This window comes from Lutjanus erythropterus, chromosome 5 (genome assembly GCF_056507025.1).
Source record: "Lutjanus erythropterus isolate fLutEry1 chromosome 5, fLutEry1.hap2, whole genome shotgun sequence".
Classification (NCBI taxonomy): Eukaryota; Metazoa; Chordata; class Actinopteri; order Lutjaniformes; family Lutjanidae; genus Lutjanus; species Lutjanus erythropterus.
This window is the reverse complement of record NC_139321.1, coordinates 23,231,135-23,253,615: the sequence shown is the minus strand read 5'-3', so window position 1 is coordinate 23,253,615 and position 22,481 is coordinate 23,231,135. Positions and strand designations below refer to the sequence as shown.

The window sequence follows — 22,481 nt, the reverse complement described above, 5'->3', positions numbered from 1 at the left end:
AAATCAAGAATCAAAATGCAAATGATGTTAAGACCCCAACACAACAACAAATGCACTCATTAGTGAAATTTGGTTAGAAACTCCCTGTTTTGAGTTTTCCTGTATGTTTAATTGATCTGAAACCTGCATCAATGGGAGGCTTCATGCATCGCAGCATAAAGAGTCCAACACAAAATTGACTTGGCAGGAAATTTATGTGAGTGGGCTGCCCAAATATTAACATTGTGCCGTGTTGCTAGATGTTTTTTTTAACAAGCTGTTGCACATGGCCGATCACCCACACAGCGCACAGACAAATTCTCCTTATCTACACAGTGCAAATTGAACCAGATCAGCTCTGGCTGTTTGTAACACTTTGTATGTTTGTGTTTGTCGTGTGTTAGGTATATGGAGTACTTCCCTCTGCCCTCCAACACTAGTTCAGACTACTACTTTGAGAAGAGTGCCAACTACTTTGACTCTGAAGTGGCTGCTCAGAGGGCCGCAGCCCTCCTGCCCAAAGCCAAGATCATCACCATCCTCATCAACCCGGCGGACAGAGCTTACTCTTGGTACCAGGTCTGTCACAGACAACACCAAACCAGATACATAACTCACACATAAAGAGGACAAATCAATAAAATCAATAGAAAAATTAAATAGCTAGACAGCCACAGACATGGAACGTAGCACAGCAAACATTTCTGCAAGGAGATTCTAGTTCCTCTGCAGGGTCTTAAAGTCTAAAATCTAGTTATCAGAATTTTAAGCCTTAAAGAAGAAATCTATAATATATTTACTGTAATGAATAGGGGTATGTATCTCACTGACCGAGACAGATTTGATATGTATCTTGATACATGTTTAAGGATACGATATATCTTACAAATTTTTAAATAGCAATCAATTCGGTTCAATATGATTCAGCTCTGTCATGATACGATATGATGCAATACAAGACAATGCAGTCTTTATATTTTGATTCAGTTAATGCTGCATTTTAGAATGATTTTAGTTGCAAAAAGAAATCCTGTTAGTTTTACTAAATATAGTAACAGTAGAGACAGAGAGGAGTCATTACAGTGGTGTTAACATCCTATTATGAGTCTCATGTGTAAATGAGATACTGTAACCTAAATAAGAATCTGTGAACAAATTTTAAAACTGTTTAAAATATTAGTATTTTTGCAGTAAGATGATCTGCTGTTCTCACAGTAATATGACGTCTCTGTGGCCCGTGGCTCTGTTCTCTGCAGTCTGCCATGTTTTGCATAAATGATTTGCAGCAGTGTTTTTCATCCTCAAACTTATTCTGCACTTGCGCGTTATGAAAGTTTGGTGGTGCGAGGCGGTACAAGTGTCACTTCTGTCGCTGTTTTCAGCGCGGTCTGTTTTGAGCAAAAGAAGAGGAGACACAGGAAAGGGTGGAGGGAGCGCTTGTTTTGTGTGAGCGTGGCAGCAGACGTCCAATGAGAGCGGTGCAGGCAGAGACAGGAGGAGAGAGAAAACGGAGGAAAGTTACAGCGGCAGATCCTTGACGCCAAAAATGAAACATATGTGCATCCTAATGAGATGTATCGATACGCTAGTGCTACATCGATTTGTTTCCAATTCATGTTTAGCTTTTAACCGATGCACTCGTATCTTACACATTAAAGTCCAATGCATCGGATGCATGAGTGAATTGTTACACCCCTAATAATAAATCATAAAATGAATCATGAAATATCATAGCAATATGTTAATGGAGTCTGGCTCAAGAGTGTGTATTTTCAGAGGAGTGGGCTTTTGTTTTCAGGATAACAGGCTTTTACAGGCAGACAATTACAGTTTTAAACTCATCGTTGCTTATCACTGTTGCACTCGTCTTGTGTTCCTGCAGCCTGCCTGAGCTTCCTTGAGTCTGGGGAGGAGGGGGTGACAACTCACTTCAACCACAGACCATGTATTAAATAGGATTTCAGCCCCTTGATATACAGTAAATGACTCCAACTAATTTTTCGGACTGCAGGACTCATTTTTAGATGTGCAATTGCTGCATATTGCACCTTTTAGAAACTTGCATTGATCAGGCTGCAGCAACTACAAAACGAAATCAACACTGACCCAGTAACCACTAATACTATCTGTGGATGTAATTTTTTCCATTATAGACATGAAATAGGTCTTCAATTACATTCACAATGGTATTTAAAAGGTCTCTATTGATTTAAATTGAACTTGTTGAAACCTTAATAAACCCTGGATTGGTTATTTTCCCTATAACTTCACACTCCCAATGACTCTTCAGTGTCACCATTTTTAACAAATTCCAAAAAGATATTTTGGTATTGTTATTGTTCCAAAAAGTTTCATCCAAACTTAGAAAATCATTAAAATGTGTCTTTTTTTAAGTAATTGTAATGCTATTTGGAATTTATTTTAGACCTCCTTAAATGACTCTCCTCTCACTGTCCTCTCTGCCCACAGCACCAAAGAGCCCATGATGACCCAGTGGCGTTGAAATATTCTTTCCATGACGTCATCACTGCAGGCCACGATGCTCCAGTCAAACTACGGGTCCTCCAGAATCGCTGTCTGGTGCCAGGCTGGTACGCCATCCACCTGGAGCGCTGGCTCAACTACTACCACTCCAGCCAGGTACCATGGGTGTATTCATGTATTCATGCTATGTTTTTATATTTTATTTTCATTTTTAGATTTTATTTCATATTCTTATTGATGATGCTTTATACTTTTGCTATCTGCTTTGCTGCTATAACTAATAATTTCCACGCTGAGGGACTGATAAAGAAATATCTAATCTATTATCTATTAATATCTATTATCTGTTAGTATTTTGGACCAGTGAAGTCAGTTCACGTCAGGATGTAAATCGAGCTTTATGGGTGTCTGGCAGATATTTTTTCCCAGGCGGGTTTGTTTACTCTTTTGGACAGTCCTTTTGGGCAGTGTTTAAATCCACTTAAGAATGAGGCAGGGAGCTGCCCCCTGAGGGACACTCTCAGGAGAAAAACAAGCTCCTCTTTGACCCAAAGTGACTAAATCTGTCAGCTGTACATGCAAGATCAATGAAATGTGATCAGCATTTATGAAAGAATATTGGTTGTAATAGTTCATCCTTTTTTTTTTAATAAGCATCAGTGCACTAGCATTTAATCTTCAAGGAGCCATTGTAGCTTTTACACACAAGCCTATCTTGTTCCTGTCCTGACAGTTTGTACTGTGTCTGTGTCTCTTCTCAGTTGTTGGTGTTGGATGGACAGATGCTGAAGACTGAGCCTGCTTCAATCATGGATAAAATCCAGAAGTATTTGAATCTGGCAAACATCATCAACTACCACAAGATCCTCGCGTGAGTATCATCTTTGACAGATTTTTCACCATAGAATTTAAATCCTCAGTTTTACAAAGTCACTGACAGATTGGATGAAGAGGTTAAACACGATTTCTGACTCTGGAAACTCATTTGGCATTAAAATGTTGCTCTTTGATTAAAAGTTTGTGGCCTTGAGTCTGTGTGCTCCAGTATACTTTAGACTAATTCTCAAAGTTTCTCCTATCACACTTGGATCAATTTAGAGCTTTAGACTCCACAGATTATATTACTTATTGTTCGGAGCAGACACCTGTCAGCTTAAACCACATGTTTATGCCACAAAACCGGTTCAAAACAAGTTCAAGCAAATAACACAAGGCAGATCTGTAAGAATTTATTTTTGTTCATCCACTAGGAATAAGTTTCTTGTTTTGTTGTAGAACCCAACTCTCTGTTACAAGGCTTTCTTAAGAACATTTAGTTCGCCTCTGGACCTTTATTGCATATCTCTGTATTAGCACTATTAAATAAAGTTATAATATGGCCAATAGATAAATAAATACTTTCTTTTAATGTCCTTTGATCGATATGAGACAATATCGTGTGCCCATTTAACCCAGTCAGTTACGTGATTGCTAGGATTGCTGAGTATAAGTAACTGCTCTCTTGACAGTAACAAACCTGAGCAGTCAGTAACAATTTTAAATGACAAACGTCAGGAAGACGAGGAAAAAAAGTTAAAACAGTCACTAATTCCAGCAGTCCAAAATGGCTGTCTATGTGAAAGAGAAAATCATCTCCCACTCTCTCACTGACTGGTTCATCACTATCTGCCTTCACACAAGGCAAAGAATAAAATTATTGTGCTTCTTTCTGACTCACAGCTGTGAGAACAGAACAACAGTTTTGTTGTGCTTGAGATGAACTTTCTCTCGGTCCCAGCAGCAGCAGCACAGCCATACCAGAAGTTACAACTCTTTCATCTTTAACTCATAACTTACTTTACAAATGACAAACTAGTAGCTACGAAGCCTACAATACTGCAATCTAAGTGTATATAGAAGATTGATTTATTGTTGGGAATACGTACTTTTAGTCACAGATACTCTTTTAGCCAACAGCAAAACAGAATCGTCCTGATCTTATGTCAGTAACAGAGCTCAGGAAGAAGAGTAAAAAACAGATTCCATGTAGCAATAAAGTTTCTGCAAAGAAATTCAACTCTGTTTAACCATTTGAGCGTTGTTACATCACAGACACAGTGAAAGATAACAAACATTAGCGTACTGTATGCTGTTAAATGTGTAGGTGCACTGAAGTCGAAACGTTGATACAGATGTGTAGCACAGAAATACCAAAATAAAGGCTTTCTTACGCACAACTATATAGACTGATGTTTTCACTTTGCATCGATCACAGTCGGACTCACTGGAGGCAGACTCTGGATATAAGCCTGCTGTTGGGTTTTATGTCCCCTGTCCTTGCAGGAAACAACATCCTCCAAGCTAGCAACCTAAATGCTGAAAATGGCAAATTTGCACCTGGATCATAAGTGGTATAAATGTAAAAAAGCTAGTAGCTGTTACCTTTTTTGTTTTGTGGTTGCTATTTTAACGCCATGTGCAAATGTCCCACGAAAACAAGTTCCCCCCCGAAACACCGTTTGCAGGGGCACCGTCGCTGCATCCTGGGCTCAGCGCTGCCCAGGATGATTCTGATTGGTTTAAAGAAATACAAACAACTCAGAGTGTGTTTCCCCCTATAGCAGACTGAGCACTAACCTTTGCTGAGCACTGTTGCTATGTGGGACTACATCGATCATATTGGATCGTTGACCATTGTGTTGATCCAGATCGATGCATCGCTACCCCGCTACGAACAGTAGATGTGAAATCTAAATTAACTGAGTGTTCTGTAGTTGATCATTTTATGTATTTATTTATTGTGTACAGGTTCGACCCTAAGAAAGGCTTCTGGTGTCAGCTACTGGAGGGAGGCAAGACCAAGTGTTTAGGAAAGAGTAAAGGGCGCAGGTACCCTGACATGGACCCCGAGGTATGACCATATGCTAGATTTTTGTTTTAAGAAATGTTTTGTTTCATTCCCACTAGTTATGATCATATATTTTTAGACATGATCTCAGCTCACCTCTTCTGTCTGCTTCAGTCCCAGGTGTTCCTCAGGGAGTACTACAGGGATCACAACATCGAGCTGTCAAAGCTCCTCTACAGGATGGGTCAGCCGCTGCCCATCTGGCTCAGAGAAGAACTGGTCCACACCAGGTAGCAGCACCACAGGAGGAGCCCACAGATCCACACACTGAACCACCGCTCGACCCTGCAGGGGGACACCGGCCGAGTGAAATGTTGAAAATCCCAAATAGTTTTGAAAGAGACTGAAATATTTGGAGATTTTGAGGATGGGACTCCCAACTAGAACTCAGAACTTAACTGCGATCTTCCCAAATGAGCAGGACAGCAGTGGACGGCGAGCAAGAAGAAGAGAGCGTAGTTGCTTTCAGCAGCTGGCAGCTCTCCCCTCTCTCCCTGAGCTACGAGTACTCCCTTGCAGGACAGACCAGGACGGTGGACGCCCTGGTGATGGCCTCCACTGTGTCCGGAAGACGAAATAAAGGCTCAGTGACGCACAGGAGAGACCTTCAGTGTTTGATAATCACACCCCTGCTCTCCTTAATCAAAACTTCTCTTCTTTGGCATGAACTTCATCTTGAATATTAAAGGAAGGAGAATAAAAAAAAGTCTGACGCTTGAGCAGTTTCAGCTCGAGGAAACGGGTGGAAGACACAAATCTCACCTGTGTCTTCATCTATGAAGTGTTGGGAGCAGATTAAAACAGGCAGCGTAACACTGACTAAACGAATGACAGCCTGATTGACAGAGAGACATTGGTTGCAAATGCCTTTGACATAAGTGAAGTGTTAGTATGAGAGGAGATCATGGAGGACATCTGGAGTCTTGACTCAGGCTGCATGTTGTAGCCTCACTCGATAGGCCTTGGTAGAATCTAGTTATCGCATTTACAAGTGCCAGGACAGAATCTTCATTAAAATATTACCACATGGACTTTTGAGGGTTCTTTTTTTTTTTTTAAAAAAGTTTTATGTTTTGTTTTCTTTACTCGGATTTTGTTTTAACGTTTCTATAATGCTAATGGCAATGCATTATTGTAGAATGTACCAAAACTAAACATCTTAGCTCAGTTGTGTTGTAAAGGCCAGATGTACAGTAGACAGGTTTGTGAAGCTGTTCGGCTCAGCCTCCTCTGCAGTCAGTTCCATGACCGTTAAATTGGCTGAAGCGAGAACAGTAAGGTAGATGTTGAAAGCACAATATTTAAGTGAACATCGACTCTGAACATAACAGGTTACTGGAAAGCACACTAACAAAAATGGATCCTGCTACAATCTGTGAAGAAGATCATAAGCTAGCTACTGTATGTTTAGATTCAGATAGTGTACAGAACAAGATTGTGCATTTCAAAATCTGTTTTCAGCATTAGGTTGTTTCTTTTTTTTGTCAGAACTGTATATTTTGTCTCATATTTTGTGTCATTTCATTTACTAGATGAGTTTAAGTTTGGCGGGAGAGAAGGCTGTCTCTAGGGGGTGGGGGGGGGGGAAAGTTGCCAGGAAAACCAACAGTATGTCCCGTGCGACCATACGGACGTTTGGTTGTTGGTCAAGGTGTTACCACTGCAACTAGATGTCAAGCATAGATAACAAAAAGCTGCTCTTATTGCAATAGTTTTGTACAATGTTCTGATGTAATAACAATGCACATGTTGGTCCTTTTATTTCCAGACTTTGTAATGTACATAATAACGCAGACCCTCGGTAGACCTAAATTATTGAATGTGATTGGGTTTACACTCTCCATCAGCCCATTCATTCCCATAGTGTGAACTGTCAGTGCTGTACTGAGGGGAGTTTGGATTACTTCATTGTGAGGAGGTGTGTCGCTAAGATTGTTTCTTCTCATGTCCTCTCACTGCCAACTATTGTACACAGGTACTGAGTCTCTCCATATAAAGTATTAAGTGATAACACATAACAGCAATGATGGTACTAATCTCCTGGACTGTATGATAAGATTTGTAATTGTTGTCAATAATTTTTACAGTGTAACTAATATTGTCGGTGCTTTTTAATTTGCAAATAAAACACCACTGTATTTTTCAGTAGTTGGATTTTTTTTTTCCCTCCTTTCTCCTACCAGTATTTTATCAGAATGAGGGTTGTTGTGATACCGATACGTATTATAAACAATATTTCAATACTGAATATAATGCTTTGCTCTAGACAAGGGCTGGGTCATATGGGTGAAATCAAATATATTTTTCACCACATGCCTCCATCAATCTTATGACAGTATTATAGGGATGATTACTGGTCTTTCCCCAAAATACTTACACTTGGAGATTTATGATAAATAATCATCTGTAATATGGATATAATGACTTAGTAGGTAAGGCGAATAATAGAACAGAATGAACAGAATGGTAAGTTCAGAAAATTACATCAGTTTAACACAGCCTTTAAAACCATGATAACACTGATGTCATGTCATGACATAATGTCCAAAATCTCTCTTGATATCTTGTGTCATATCATATCAGTACTATATCAGTAAATTGCCCAAACCTCTGATACAGCCTGTAATGCTAAAAACAATAATATATATTTTTTACCACCCTGTTTTTGGATCATCCTGTATTATTTTAACAATCACTTTAACTTCATCTTAATTTTGTCTTGATTTTGTTGGCCTTACGGTTTGGCTTCTGTTGTTATGTTGCTTTCTGACTCCCTGCCTTGCTTTGCCCATCAAAGCACTTTCAAGAACACATTTTATTTCATCGAGCGTCACTCTTAAGTTCAAAGCAGGATGATGACGAGTGCTTTTGTGCAGAGATTTCTGTAAACCTAAATCACTGCCTGGTTTGATTATGGCTGAAAACCAGATCAGTTTGTCTTTTAGTTTCACTTCACAGCGAGGTACTTTCTGGAAGAAAACTCTTAAAATCACATGATTCTTAGGCCTGTCGATCAAGAAAATATTTCTGTCCCTCTGACGTTAACATGATCCAAGGTATATTGACATGTGGCTCAGGTTACCTTCAGCTCTTTGTTGGTAAAACACCAAAAATGCACCTAGGAAGCACTCTTCCTCTGTTATTCCAGGAACTTAACAACAACGATGAAATCCTGCATTTAAAAGCAATGATAGGGAGAAGTTAAAATACTCGTCACGATTCACTTTTATTGTTTGTTTTTTGTTTTTGTTTGCTTTTTCCCTGTAAAGCACTTTGTAACTTTGTGAAAAGGAAAGTTGTCTGCTCTACAAATAAAGTCTATAAGTATACAAGCACTACCATTTCTTTAAATAATAAGTATAATACTATTTAAAAATACCTATAAAAGTCTTAAATCTGCATTATTCAGATAGCCCATGTTATTTTATAGTAGCATAAATAATAAACAATGCCATACAATATGATAAGTTAGGCAGTAAAATTCACTCCTTGACTATTGTCTGCCTCTGTCAACAAGTGATGATATTAAACTGACCAATCACAGCTCGCACGCTTTCACATCCCTCCCACAGCGCTTTTAAAGGCAGGGGACTTTCCACATCCCTTCACCTTTCTCAGGAACCTGTCTGCGCCTCCTTCCCCATTTCTTAAGACCATTTATCTGCTTGACCGGCCGGACTCTCTGCAGTTTGTTGCTTTGAAGAAGCAGGAAGAGACTTGTAGGACAGATGGCCACCTCTCCAGAAGATGCTCCCCTGGCCAGAGGCAGTCTGGCGGGCAGTGAAGAGGCCCTTGTTCTCCCTGGAAGACCGGGAGGGTGAGAGGAGCTTATCAACTGAGTTTATACTCATAACAACAGCTGTTTGCTCAGTAGGAGTTAGATGCAAAATCTCATCTTCGCTAATTATGTGCGTGTTTTTTCTATGTATAGCTGAATTAAAGTGACCAATACATCTAAATTAAAACTTAAAGCGTGAAAGTATTATATTTAAAGTCAGTATAACATAGAGGAGTTATACTTAAGTTGTGTTTATATTCTGTTATTTCTAAATGAACATATATAAGTATCACTTTTTCCTCGCACCAGATTAGATCATATTCAAGCATATTTATGCATTCCTTTACAACACTATATATGTTCAAATGTTTTCACATTTAATATATTTCAAAGCATCTTCAGTAACTTTCAATGGGCAATTCACTTTGCACCAACTTCAGAGAAGGCGTCTGCCTGGTAACTGGTGACGCTGTCATGCTATTGGGTCATAGAGAAAAATATTAGCCAATAGTCAACGTTTAACCTTAGACATGACGTATGCGTGTTATAAAAAAATATAAAAATATTTTTGTGGTCAAAGGATAACTAAGGCTTATTGTTTTTGCTTTTTTGCAGTTGTCGTACTGTAATTCATTATTTAGTTTTAATAATATTCTCTTGAAATGAACTAAAAGTATGAGAGACTAACATCTCAAATAAAATCCTGATTACATATGATTACATTGTTTACATACATCACATGATTATATGTTGTACTGTGTCTGAGATGAAGTTTCACTTTTCATTTTAGCAGAATCGTTTCTAACATTAATGAATAAATAGTTGTTGTGGCTTTGTACCTTTTTAGAGAAAAAAAATATAACTTAATAAATGTTAAATAGGCTCTAAATAATAGTTAGACGCGTACTTCCTTACAGTGGGGAAAGGTGTCTGCCTAGTAACAAGTGACAAGCCCACATTCGATTGGCTCATTATGAGCAGCAGATAAATAGGCTGACTGTTTGTCTCAGGACTTATATATGTATTACTGTAAGTGACAATATGATAACTTCAAATAAATGCTGATTTTATTTTGTTATTCTGTAGAATATAGATAACACCATTAAATTGTTGGTTTAAATATGGGGCTTTTTGTGCACTGGACAGTTGAAACTCAGTATCAAAACGAGAGTAACATTGAAAATCCCATGCAGAGCACTCTTTGGGAGGCCCCCCAAGTGACTTTAATACCTTGAAATATTTTTGTAAAATTTACCATCTCCTTAAATAATTTTAAGCAGGGTTAGGGGAGTTCCCTGCTCCCTTAAAATGTTAAAGGTCAGATCAACTCCTGTTTATAAGATCTGAAGTGGTTCAAAAATAAAAATTAACATCTCCCCTGCTGCTTTATCCCCTTCAAGAGACACATATTTTTTATATTTCTCTCTCTCAGGGGCTCCAACAGTCGTGCTCTGAAGATTGCAGGCCTGACGACGCTGGCATGTCTGCTGCTCGCGAGCCAGGTCTTCACTGCCTACATGGTGTTCGGACAGAGGCAGCAGATCCACACGCTGCAGAGGAACTCAGAGAAAATGGGAAGACAGCTGACCCGCTCGTCCCAGGGTAAAAAGAGGCGTTATTTAAGTCTTGAAGATCAGACGGGGTAGTCAAAGAAGAGAAGTGTCAGTAATGAGTAAGAGTCTCTCTCAGACAGGATGTAGGATGGGGAGGCAGAGAAGGAAGTGAGAGTTTACTTTAAGGAACTTGATCTGAAAGCTGGAAAGAGAAATGAAATATGTATTTTTTCATGTGTAATAACAGAATTTTAGATCAGTTATTTGTGTGTATTTTATACCACAAACAACAAATCAGTCATTTCTAGTTCTTTTCAAATGTTATATCCATACATTTTTCATCATTTTCAGTAAAAACAGGGCATAACTTCTCTCCGCATTTATTTTATTTTGTTTGTTTTTTACAGCTGTGGCTCCAATGAGGATGCACATGCCCATGGCCAGCCTCCCTCTGCTGAGGGACTTCTCCTCAGATGAGGACACCAAGACACCCATGACTGTAGGTTTACTCCTGCCTCCTAGAAAAATGTTCATTTAACTGTTTCTAGCAGAGTTGCGGACTAGACTTGACTTGGTAGACTCGACGTGGACTTTAACAGCAATGACTTGTGACTTTGCTTGGACTTGAACTTTTTGACTTGAAAATAACCCTTCATTTCCTGAATATACAACAAGAAAAGACAGAGACATGCAAAATTCATTCTGTCATGGTTACTGGAAAGCACACTAGCAAACTGATTGATGAACTGATAATTGTATTATATGCTGAATATGCTAACTGAATGTTACATCTCACTGTTGTTCGCTGTCTGTCCAGAAATAGTGCTACATACTGTGGAAGTGCAATATTAGCAATACCTTTTTATGATCCGGATAAGTGGCGCTTGCTGTAACTTATTTTATCAGATAATTACAATTTTTTAAAAGCATTCATGATTTTTGTAAATGTATTACTTTTTTTAAATGGCATTGCATTGAAGAGCACATTATGACTCGTATTGGACTCAAAACTCAAAATTTAGGACTTTAATTGTCAGTCTTGACTAAGGACTCGCCTGTCTTGATTTGTGACTTGCAGAACAATTACTTAGTCCCACCAGTGGTATCTGGTGGCAACAATTTTGCTTGAGACTTTTTAACATTCTGAATGTATTTGTCTCGTCTGTCTCCTCCCATCAGAAGCTGCAGGACGCTGTTGTCAGTGTGGAGAAGCAGGTGAAGGATCTTGTGCAGGTATGTTGCGCTCAGTATCCCGTGTGTCCTCTGTGTGTTGCTGATGTCGTGTTGTCACTTAACCTTCGTCGTGTTTTCATCAGGACACCCAGCTGCCGCAGTTCAATGAGACCTTCCTGACCAACATGCGCAGCCTGAAGCATCAGATGAATGAGACCGAGTGGCAGGTAAAGCTGCACACAAATTTACACGGAAAATACTTAGTAAAACTAAAATAGGAGAGGATAGAGTTCTAGGACAGAGATCTTGTGAGTCATGTATTTTTGAAAATGTTTTTCACTCTGCAGAGCTTTGAGACCTGGATGCGTTACTGGCTGATCTTCCAGATGGCCCAGCAGCAGCCTCCACCCCCAACAGCTCAACCAGGTGACTGCGACTCTCTTTCCTTTGCTGATGTTCTGATCCAACTGCTGCAGTGACAGTAGATGCTGGTTTTCCTACATTTCCAGCTGTGATTTTAAGGACCATGGCTGTAATATTTTACTGTGAAAATATTTATATATATTTAAAATATTTATTTTAAGAGAGAAATGCTGAGTAGGGATGCAGAGTGTGGAGCTCAGTAGTTCACAAGATGCACCCCGGTGGCTTGTTTAAGATAACTTTAGGGATCATTTTCATTATTTTGGTGCCAAATCACAAGTGTTATTTCCTAGTATACATAATGAATAAAACAAAGATTTAGCCTAACCATAAAGGAATAGTTTTATTTACATTTGGGAAATGCTTGATGAGATCAATACCACTCTCACATGTGTCTGATGTCTAATAAGCCACAGTCAGCAGCCTGTTAGCTTAGCATAAATACTGGAAACAGGGAGTCAGCTAGCCTGGCTGAGTCTAAAGGCAACAGTCCACCTACCAGCACCACTAAAGCTCACTAATTGTACACGTTTGTTTAACAAAACAAAAAACAACTAGTTTCTGTACCCAGCCAAGAGACAGTCTTGTGCTAACCCTCTTTCCTTTTTTGTATTGATTAAACAAACAAGTTACTAGTGTTACAGCTGTGTCCAATGAGTTTTCAGTGTGCTGGGAGGTGGATTTCGTCACCCTCAGACACAGCCAGGCTTGCTGTTTCCAGCCTTTGTTAAGCTAAGCTTACTGGCTGCAGCTTCATATTAAATGGACAGACATGATATCAGTTGACATGATATCAATCTTCTCATCTAACTCTCAGAAGAAAAGCGAACACACATATTTCCTAATGCTGAGTTCACACTACAGGATTGTAGCCCTGATTTTTAACTCGCCGGCAGCTTTTGGAAATCACTGACAAAAGCCTCGGGATCACAGGCTAATTGGTACTCGATTGATATGTGTGAACTTGCAGAGAGCTCGCCAAGGCCTCATAGACACTGGGAGATATCAAGCAGGTACAATATGTGGTCATGTCAGGGACACACTGGGGAGACACGCAACGAGTTACAGCCAATAAGAGCAGCAGCAGGCTGGAGCAGTGAATGAGAGATGAAAGAGCACCAGAGCAGCCACCAGATACCAAATAAGGAAGAAAAAAAGAGCAAAAGTAGTTATGAAGTAATAGTTATAAAGTTGTAAAGTCATTCAAACTAGTTCCACCTCCAGCAGCTACGACAGTAAGATGCCACACATTTAATAATGCAGTGTCACTTCTTGTCTGTGTGCTTTCATGTCAAAACATGGTTTGGAGAACAGACAGATTAATCAGGGATTTTTCCAGAGACAAATCTTGTAATGATTTTCTGTCATGTTGCGTGCAAACCACAACAACTTCAGGATTCCCAATTACAAGATGGAAAGTTGTGTAGTGTGAACAGTACGGTCATGTAGTGTGACCAAGGCATCGAATCTAACACTGTTGCTATAACTTTGCTGCAGTCACCAGTAATTATCACCAAACTGTCCTTTAACGTCCTCTAATCTCTCAATCCCTCAGCCTCTTTGATCAAGACCAAATGCCAGATGGAGGCAGCACCCGGTCCCAGCAAGATCGGGTCCTACAAGCCCCAGTGTGACGAGCAGGGCCACTACAAGCCCATGCAGTGCTGGCACTCCACCGGCTACTGCTGGTGTGTGGATGAGGCCGGCACAACCATCGAGGGCACCCTCATGCGCGGCCGCCCCGACTGTCAGAGAGGTAGAAGTCACAAATTAAAGAACTTTTGATACAATGCTGCATCTGTAGCTTTTCATGTGCAGCTGATAATTGCCTGATTTTTTTTGGTTTTCTCTTGATTTCAGGTGGAGTTCCTCGTCGCATGATGATGGCACCCAGGCTGATGCAGAAGACCATCAGCATCAATGGTGAGTACCTCAGATTAGTCTTTTTTTGAGTGGATTAATAGTTTAGATGTTTATTCACGAATATTTGTTGGTTGCTACACATCTTCATTTGTGTTTTTCTTCTTTTTCCAGATGAATAAAAGAAATGAAGGAAAGTGTTGGGTGTTTCTTTCTATCAAGCGATCCTCTCTCACCTGAGCAATGAGTCATTTTAAGCTGGATGCTGACCCTTGCGTGCAGAAATTATTTTTAATTCCATCAATCACTTAGTCCTCCATGTAATCCCATCAGTTTTAACTATCTTGCTGGCTGCTTTAAATCAAATCAATAGGGGCCTGTTACAATTTATTGCTTTTAATATTTTCAGTTGTTGTTTTATATAACTAAATCATTTTGGGGTGTTCTCATTGACATTTGTTCGTATAATCTCCAATGTATTAAAGTATGTGTGTTAAATGTGTTTATCACTGAAGAATGCTTAAAGGGTCAGTTCACCCAAATTACATATATTCTCCTTTACCTCCACGAGCATCTAGAGGTGGAGGTAGTTCAGGTTTCACCTGACCAGATTTAATGATATTGGCTCTGAGACATCTGCCTCCACCCCACTGCGATCAAGGTTTGTTTATGGTGCAAACAGCATTAAAAAATTACATTTAAAATGTAATCAGACTCTTTCCAGAAACAGTGTCCCGTTACTCTTAACAATCCACAGACCTCACTGTGGACAGTCTTCATCGGGAATATTTCTTTGTTAGAGAGTATTTCCAACAAAAACAGTTGACAGTGAAGTCTGTGTGGATTATTCAGATTATTGGGGACAAAGTTTCTGGAAAGAGATGGTTGCATTGAAATGTTTTCTCAATGCTGTAAGGACCACAAATGAAAACTCTAAATAAAACCCAAACTATCTGCATGGCTTGAGAGTTTAGTGAGAAAATGTTTTGTAATGTGGGTGAACAAGCTCTTTAAGGTGTGTGACTGTATGAGGAAGTGACATTCCAATGTAGGTGTATGTGATAAGAAGGTGAAATAAAGTTTTCCTAATAACCTGTTTGCATTTTCATACATACCCAAGTCATGTTCTGCTGAGATCAAATAAATGTTGAAGCAATAGACAAAACAAGGCCTTAATAAACTTGAACCTGATTAGATGCAGTGACACTTAGTCCTGGACTTTGCTATCTGTTTCTGGTTTTAAGTTTCACTTTTCCCGGAGACATACATGTTCATGAACTTAAACATGTAGCAGGTTGGACAGCATGATTCTTTAGTCATGCTTTAGTCCTTTAATTCTCACATTTACATGTTTTTACACCTGCCTTTCCTCATACATGTTATAAGATCGTCATTAAGGAAATACTGATACAAAAGATGCAAAATTAACAAGCTGGCACAGTTTAAATGAGGCTGTGCTTATTTTCAACAGTCATCCAATTAGAGGGACAGTCCACCCCAAAATCAAAATCAACATATTTCTATAACTAATAATCCATCTAGATAGTTTTGGTGGGAGGTGCCAAGTTTTGGGGATTTTTTTTGTAGAGATATCTGCCTTCTCTTGAATATAATGAGACTCGATGGCACTTGACCTGTGGTGCTCAAAGGGTAAAAAAATATATATAATTTGAAAAACTTTCCAGAAATCATGTCTCAGTTATTCAAGATACTCCACAGACCTTGTTGTGAGCAGCTTTATGTAGGAACTATTTAATTTCTAGGGAACTACACACACCAACCATATCACCATATCAGAAGGAAGCAGGTGGGGTGAACTGTCCCTTTAAATTACCGGGAACTGACAAAGCTGACAGGCATGTTGAAAAACCATCCTGAGGTTTTACTTTAAAAAATAAAGGTACTTGTATCACACTGTGGAAATACTGCATTCAGAACCTTACTTAAGTGAAAGTGTGGAAGTATTATTGGGAAAATCCACTAAAGGTATCAAAAGTAAAAATGCTCAATCTGTAGTAAAATGTTCCCTGTCAGTGTTTTATATCTGAGGTTTCTGGATTAATATTAGTGTTTGTGTCTTTTGCATTTTACTGCTATACTTTTTTAGGTTGAGCTAATTTTATCTACTTTATTGGGTAGTTTAATCTGCAGCAATGCATTATTTCTATAAGATCGCCATGTGTTTGTAGTGTGGCTGTCCTGTGAGAACCATGTCTCTCAAAAAAGTCAAACTGTTCATGGTGTCAGAAAAACAGCCCTGCGTTCAGCTTTGTGACAGTGATTTTCCAAATAATCTGTTCAGGAGTAAAAAATAATCTTCTCCACTAATAAAGGAACACTTCATCCCTCGGTTGACCAGAAATATTAATTTCCAAAATAATCTGGTTTGCAGATACATGTGTTTCACTGGACAAAAGTTGTAATCCAAAAAGTAACTAGTAATTAAAGATGCCAAAGAAATGTAGCGCAGTGAAAAGTTCAAGATTGCGGTGGAAGTATAAAGTTGCATAAAATGGAAACACTGAAGCGAAGTACCCAAAAGTTGTACTTAAGTGCAGTACTTAAGTATTTGTACTTAGTTACATTCCAATACTGCTTCCTGTCAAAGCTGACCCCATCAGTGATGTTTTCTCAGAGCTGCTGGATCATGTCATCTGCTCACATTCAGCATCATTTTTACTGACAGGGAAGTGCTGATTCCTCTTGTTCTTTATGGTGATAGTAATAATTTGGGGGAATTTAGCCCTGCTTTGAGGAAGCACTTTATGTCCTAGATTAGAAAGTCTTCCTCTTTTGTTTAGAAGTGTGAGCACTGGGAAGTGAAGTGGGAACACCTGGAGCAGAAAATCGGAAGTCAGGTGAGAATAACTTAACGGTGCAACTGTATTTCTTGCAGCAAAAGGTCTTAATCACCTGCAGCTAAACTGACTAGAGGTAAGTGCTTGATTTAAGTTATACATTTGTAAATTTGTGTTTTCTGGTGTATTTTTTGGGATATTTTTGATATCAGAACTTTTAACCCAACCTTTTTGTAGCTTTAAAAACTGCTTGACATGTAAGCCGTCATCTGTGAAGGAATTTTTCCTTCTTAGATAATGTGACCAGGTCATGTTTGGGATCATTTAGAAATCCTAAAATTATATTTCAACTATTATTATTATTATTTCTACTATGATATTTTATTTCTGCCTCCTCTCAGTCTCCTCTGTTTCCCAGAAAGACCAAGGTCATAGGATAGATCTGTACTTTAGACAAAACAAACTGACAAAGAATTGAATTGAATTGAATTGAATCCACTTTGTGTTGCTCCTCTATTATCCCCAGTCGAGTGTTAAAAAATGCTTCTGTCTGAGCCATCAGCGTCTCCTGATACCTCTTGAGTCACGAGTCAAACAGCTCTCATTATTTCCTTCACATCACTGACAAAACTGGGAGTTTTAAACAATTTTAAAATTTGAGTCGATAATACAAACCAGAAAAAAAAAAACATCAGAGTAAAAAGTTGTTTTCCACTTCTGGTTTTGGCCCAAAATACTGTATATAAGCAGAGTGTCTTTATGTCCCAGAAGGTCACGTTTAAAGCCTTTAAAGAACTCTTTTAAGAGATAGGTTGGATGATTTGATGTGGAGTTGTATGAGGTTCTTATCAATAGTCAGTGTATTACCTGTAGATGCCAGTTGGCTCACCCTCAGTGATTAGAAGCAGACAGGAGCACAGAATCTAAGCAACGTACTGCGGTGGACTGGGTCAGCATCAAAAGTTATATTAGCCACTTAAAAAGAAATAACTCAATATCAGTTTATATGTAAACTGTACTTAGAATATTTTCACCACCTTACTTTCAGCCTTTTCCAACAGGAAAACCACTGTTATAAAAGCCAAATATTGCTCTCTCCAAAAAAAACAAACACCACATGCAAAATCAGTCATTTTACCTCACAGGTATTGCTGGCCGACTGCTGCCTCAAAAGGTTAGTTATTTAACGTGTTATAAGGTGGCTCTGCTGAATTCAAACTATCCTTTTAAGACACCAAAGTCACAATAACACAAAAACAAACAAGGCAGCGGTCAACCAGCAACTCCTGTATTCTGCAAGGTAAAATTAGGTTTCCATCAGAAAGGGCTGTCTGATGGCAAGGTGAAGAGGTGAAAATATTCTAAATACAGTGTACTCTTCAACTGTTATTGATTTTTTTTTTTAGTTGGACCTTTTTTAAGTGGTTTTGCTCCGGACTCTACCAACAGCAGGTCATTGCTTAGCTTCCCTGCTGGTGCCCTTCTGCTTCTCCAAACTGAGGGCATATCAACCACCTAGACGGCCTCTAGCTAATACACTGACTATCAATAAGTGCCTCATGCAACCAACTTCAAATAATAAAAACTATCTCTTTAATGCTACTGGGATGCCTTATTTCTTTAATTTTATTTAAAGCCTTACGTTTTGAAATTCAAAATATATAAAATTCTCTCTTCTTTGGTTCCTGACATTTTTAGGTGTTGCTGACGGTCCTCCTGCCCACCATGACACTGAATCAGAGACTGACTCTGCTCCTGCTTTTGGGACTCACGTTCACTTCAGGAGCGGCCTCTTCTCTTTGCACTTTAAGCAAGGATATGACCCGCTGTGTGTGCAGCATGATGGCTTTCCAGAGCCAACTAGACAGTCAGAATTGTGCTCAGGCTTCAGAGGTGGAGCTGAGAGATGGCAAACTAGTTGTCATTCAGATGAGTATAATCAGGATCAATCCAGCTCTTCTAAAGAAACTAATTTTCAACCGTGTCACCGTCCCGTTTTCATTTGTCAGTGCAGTGCTCCCTTTTCTGTCCCTGACAAACCTGAATGAAATTAACATAATTTCCTCCACCTTGGAAGTTGTCCAGCCTATATGGCTTCCAGTCTTACCAGGGGCATCTAACATTAAAGCCCTTCGACTGGAAGACATCACAGTGGACTCCTCTGTCCTCCAGCCCTCCTTCAAGGCTCTCCACCACTGGCTGTTCAACTCCCTGGAATCTCTTGGTCTCGTCCGTTCTGGCCTGGTTGAGATCGACTGCTACTGGGCTCACATGGTACAGAAAGTGACTCACCTGGATCTGTCAGAGAACCCCATCTCTTACACCAGCCTGCAGAGTATCTCACGCTGCTCCTCTCTCTCATTCAAGTCGCTGAAAACTCTTCATCTGAGACGAAGCAACCTCACCTCCCTCCAGCCTCTCTGCACACCTCTGAGTCTCACCCCTGCCCTCACCCAACTCGATGTCAGCTGGAACAATTTCTCCATCTTCCACTATCCACACTGCCTGCGGATGAAGCTGTTCAGGATGCTCAATCTCTCCCACTCGGGAATCATAGAAGTTAACTCGCTAGTCTCTGCATCTCTGGAGGAACTGGATCTAAGTTATAATTCTCTGGATGTGTTCAGTAACCCACCACAGAACCTGAAAAAGCTCTATTTATCTAATAACCGCTTCATACGTCTCCCCTCTCTGGATAACCTGAAGCAGCTTGATGTTCTCCATGCAGGAAGGAACCCTTATGAGTGTGACTGTGCCCTAAAAGACACCATCATCTTCCTGGACAACACAAACAGTGTGTCTGTGGAGGACTACCCTGAAGACTTTCTGTGTGCCACACCAGCGGCCCTGCAGGGGACCCAGATTAAGAGTTTGTCTCTTGAAGCATGTTTGAAGCTGACCGATGGGACACACGACCACAGCTCTCCGCTCTCTTCGACGGTCTCGAGCAGCGGGACACAAGACCACAGCTCTCCTCTCTATTCGACGGTCTCGAGCAGCGGGACACAAGACCACAGCTCTCCTCTCTATTCGACGGTCTCGAGCAGCGGGACACAAGACCACAGCTCTCCTCTCTATTCAACGGTCTCGAGCAGCGGGACACAAGACCACAGCTCTCCTCTCTATTCGACAGTCTCGAGCAGCGGGACAGAAGACCACAGCTCTCCGCTCTCTTCGACGGTCTCGAGCAGAGGGACACAAGACCAGAACTTTCTTCTCTATTTGATGCTCTTTATAGGTTTATTGTCACACCTGATTTAATTTTGCTGATGTTTGCAGCATCCTTTGGGTACCACTTTCTAATAATACACTCTTTACAAAGGGTTTAACTGTTGTTGTTACTAAAACTAATATATAAGTCATAAGCCATCAATAAGAACAACTTCGGGGTTGCCAGGTTGTGAAAAATCCCCTTTGACTGATTGGATTGTATAACTTTGCCATTGCCAAAGAGGATAGAATTTGCTCAAATTGATTTGTAACTTATCTATTAATTGTTAATTTGATCATTAATAACCTTTAATTACCATTGATTACTAACCAGACTTACAAACTTAATAACCATTATAAAGTCATCAGTTAGAATTCATCATTTTAAATGATGCCTTATTAGAAATGGAATGGAAACTTAAAGGTTCAGTGTGTAAGATTTATGGAGATTTATTTGGCATACGGCAGATTCGTAAATATGTTTTCATTAGTGTATAATCACCTGAAAATAAGAATCATTGTGTTTTTGTTACCTGAGAATGAGACATTTATATGTACAGAGGGTGCAGGTACATGATTTAAACTGAATGATCAAATTAAATGAAAGTAATGTAGATTTGTTTGTAATGTTAAATCAGTCTGTTTTTTCTGTAACATATTACAAAATTACATAATAAAGATGTGTGAAGTAAATGATTTAAAAATGATTTCTGCTCATTGGTGACCTCAGCTGTGACCTTTCTGTCTGTCTCAGTAAACTGAACCCTGATCATCTGGACCAGTGAAAGTAGATTCTGCCACATTAATATTTTAGTGTGTTGTAATGAAATCCAGGTGACCCACTGGCTATGCTACACACACACTATACAGATGGGACGGCCATTGTGAATATGAACGCACCTGTAAGTACCTTCTTTTTACAATCATATTAGTTTGTAAAGATGAAAAAAAAGACTGGCTTCTTTGATTTGATTATTTTTGAGCAGTTTCTTTGGTTTTCTTCAGGTGTGTGAGGGAGCTGAAACAGTAAGAGTGGGAGTTTTACTGACTAAAGGTAAAGCAAGGACAAGAGTGTTAAATCAGTGAATTTTCTATGCTTTCCCAGGGGATTTGTTCTTAAGCTTGTTTTTTTAAATGCAGAGGGTAAAGAGTGTGTAGTTATTGGTGAAGATGGACGTGCTGTGGACTACAAGCGAGGGGAAGATCAGGTAAAACATTTGAATTCAATCAATATTCAGCAATTTTACTTTTTGAAAGCTCTCACTGCTGTTATGTGTTTTCCTACTAGGAAGCGAAGTCCTTCTCTTTCGACCAGGTTGTGACTGTTGACAACATGCAGGTACAATAGAGCTGTGTGACTGCTCTATTTGTGTCTCTTTAAAACTTTTCATCAAAAAAATATTGGGAAACTAAAAGTCTGAATACAAACCTGCAGAGTTTCCATCATGAGCTCCTGCAGCCTCTCACTGAGTCAACATCAAGTGGTTTTAATGGAGCGCTGCTGATATGTGGAGCCTCCACAGAGGGGATCAGCACTCTGATTGACAACAGTATCATCAAACAGGTGGAGCCCAAAACAACACTACACCTAATGCACTTGACAAAAACCTAAACGCAGCACTTTTGTTTTTGCTCCCATTTTTCATGACTTTTCAATACTGGTCCACTAATATGAATTTATTCATGCTTAACTAATGCACACATTATCTTCATGTGATAATGTGCAACTAAGTCATGCATTATTGTTGACCACATCAGCAACTAACACAGAGTCTAGCTTATTCACAAACTGAGTCATATATAATACAGTGGGTCAAAGTCATATGTTGTTGCATCTGGCTACTGTCACAATCATCTGTTTTAATGAATCATTAGCTAAGGATTTATGAAGGTATCATTATGTTATGACTAAATTTGGTGAAGCACCTGACTATTCAATAATTATTAAGTATATATATGATTGTGGATGTTGGGTTTGAAGCTGCCTGACAGGCTGCACATCCATACTTTCACACAACTTCCAACCACCTGCAATTTGTCCACCATAGCAGTACATAGCAGATGAACTGGTGCATTTCTTTATAATCTAATGCCTTGTTGATCATGAGACAGCTCCCAGTTGCGGCTTGTGGTCCAAAGGGAGGACACTGCGGCCGGTTATTGCTATTTCACAGCAGTATTCATTGTGCAACGCCCCTACAGACCTCAAACCTTACTGTGGATGTGTGTGGCCTGTCAAGTAGTATTAAAATGAATAACCATTACCACATATTTACTTTATAATTAGTTAACAGTCATGTGCTTCACCATGTAAAGTCGTGAAATAATGACATCTT

General features: G+C 39.4%; 3 protein-coding genes across 3 annotated transcripts in view; all 3 read left to right on the top strand.

Moving 5' to 3' along the window:
* Window positions 1–7,495, top strand: part of ndst1a (N-deacetylase/N-sulfotransferase (heparan glucosaminyl) 1a) — a 65,225-nt gene extending 57,730 nt beyond the window's left edge. Inside the window, exons 11-15 of the mRNA XM_084719276.1 lie at window positions 384–558; window positions 2,449–2,619; window positions 3,225–3,334; window positions 5,251–5,353; window positions 5,465–7,495. Coding sequence (XP_084575402.1) covers window positions 384–558; window positions 2,449–2,619; window positions 3,225–3,334; window positions 5,251–5,353; window positions 5,465–5,584 — 679 coding nt within the window. The 3' untranslated portion in view covers window positions 5,585–7,495. The remainder of the gene's footprint in view (window positions 1–383; window positions 559–2,448; window positions 2,620–3,224; window positions 3,335–5,250; window positions 5,354–5,464) is intronic.
* A 1,446-nt stretch (window positions 7,496–8,941) lies between these two features.
* On the top strand, window positions 8,942–15,229 carry cd74a (CD74 molecule, major histocompatibility complex, class II invariant chain a). Its single transcript, XM_084719275.1, has 9 exons — window positions 8,942–9,167; window positions 10,561–10,742; window positions 11,089–11,180; window positions 11,861–11,914; window positions 11,998–12,081; window positions 12,202–12,280; window positions 13,833–14,033; window positions 14,138–14,200; window positions 14,312–15,229. The coding sequence occupies exons 1-9, from the start codon at window positions 9,079–9,081 to the stop codon at window positions 14,317–14,319; spliced, it is 852 nt and encodes a 283-aa protein (XP_084575401.1). The 5' UTR covers window positions 8,942–9,078; the 3' UTR covers window positions 14,320–15,229.
* A 3,504-nt stretch (window positions 15,230–18,733) lies between these two features.
* LOC146326914 (toll-like receptor 2) lies at window positions 18,734–20,708 on the top strand. Its single transcript, XM_084718410.1, has one exon. The coding sequence runs from the start codon at window positions 18,754–18,756 to the stop codon at window positions 20,194–20,196; it is 1,443 nt and encodes a 480-aa protein (XP_084574536.1). The 5' UTR covers window positions 18,734–18,753; the 3' UTR covers window positions 20,197–20,708.
* The last annotated feature ends 1,773 nt before the right edge of the window (window positions 20,709–22,481 follow it).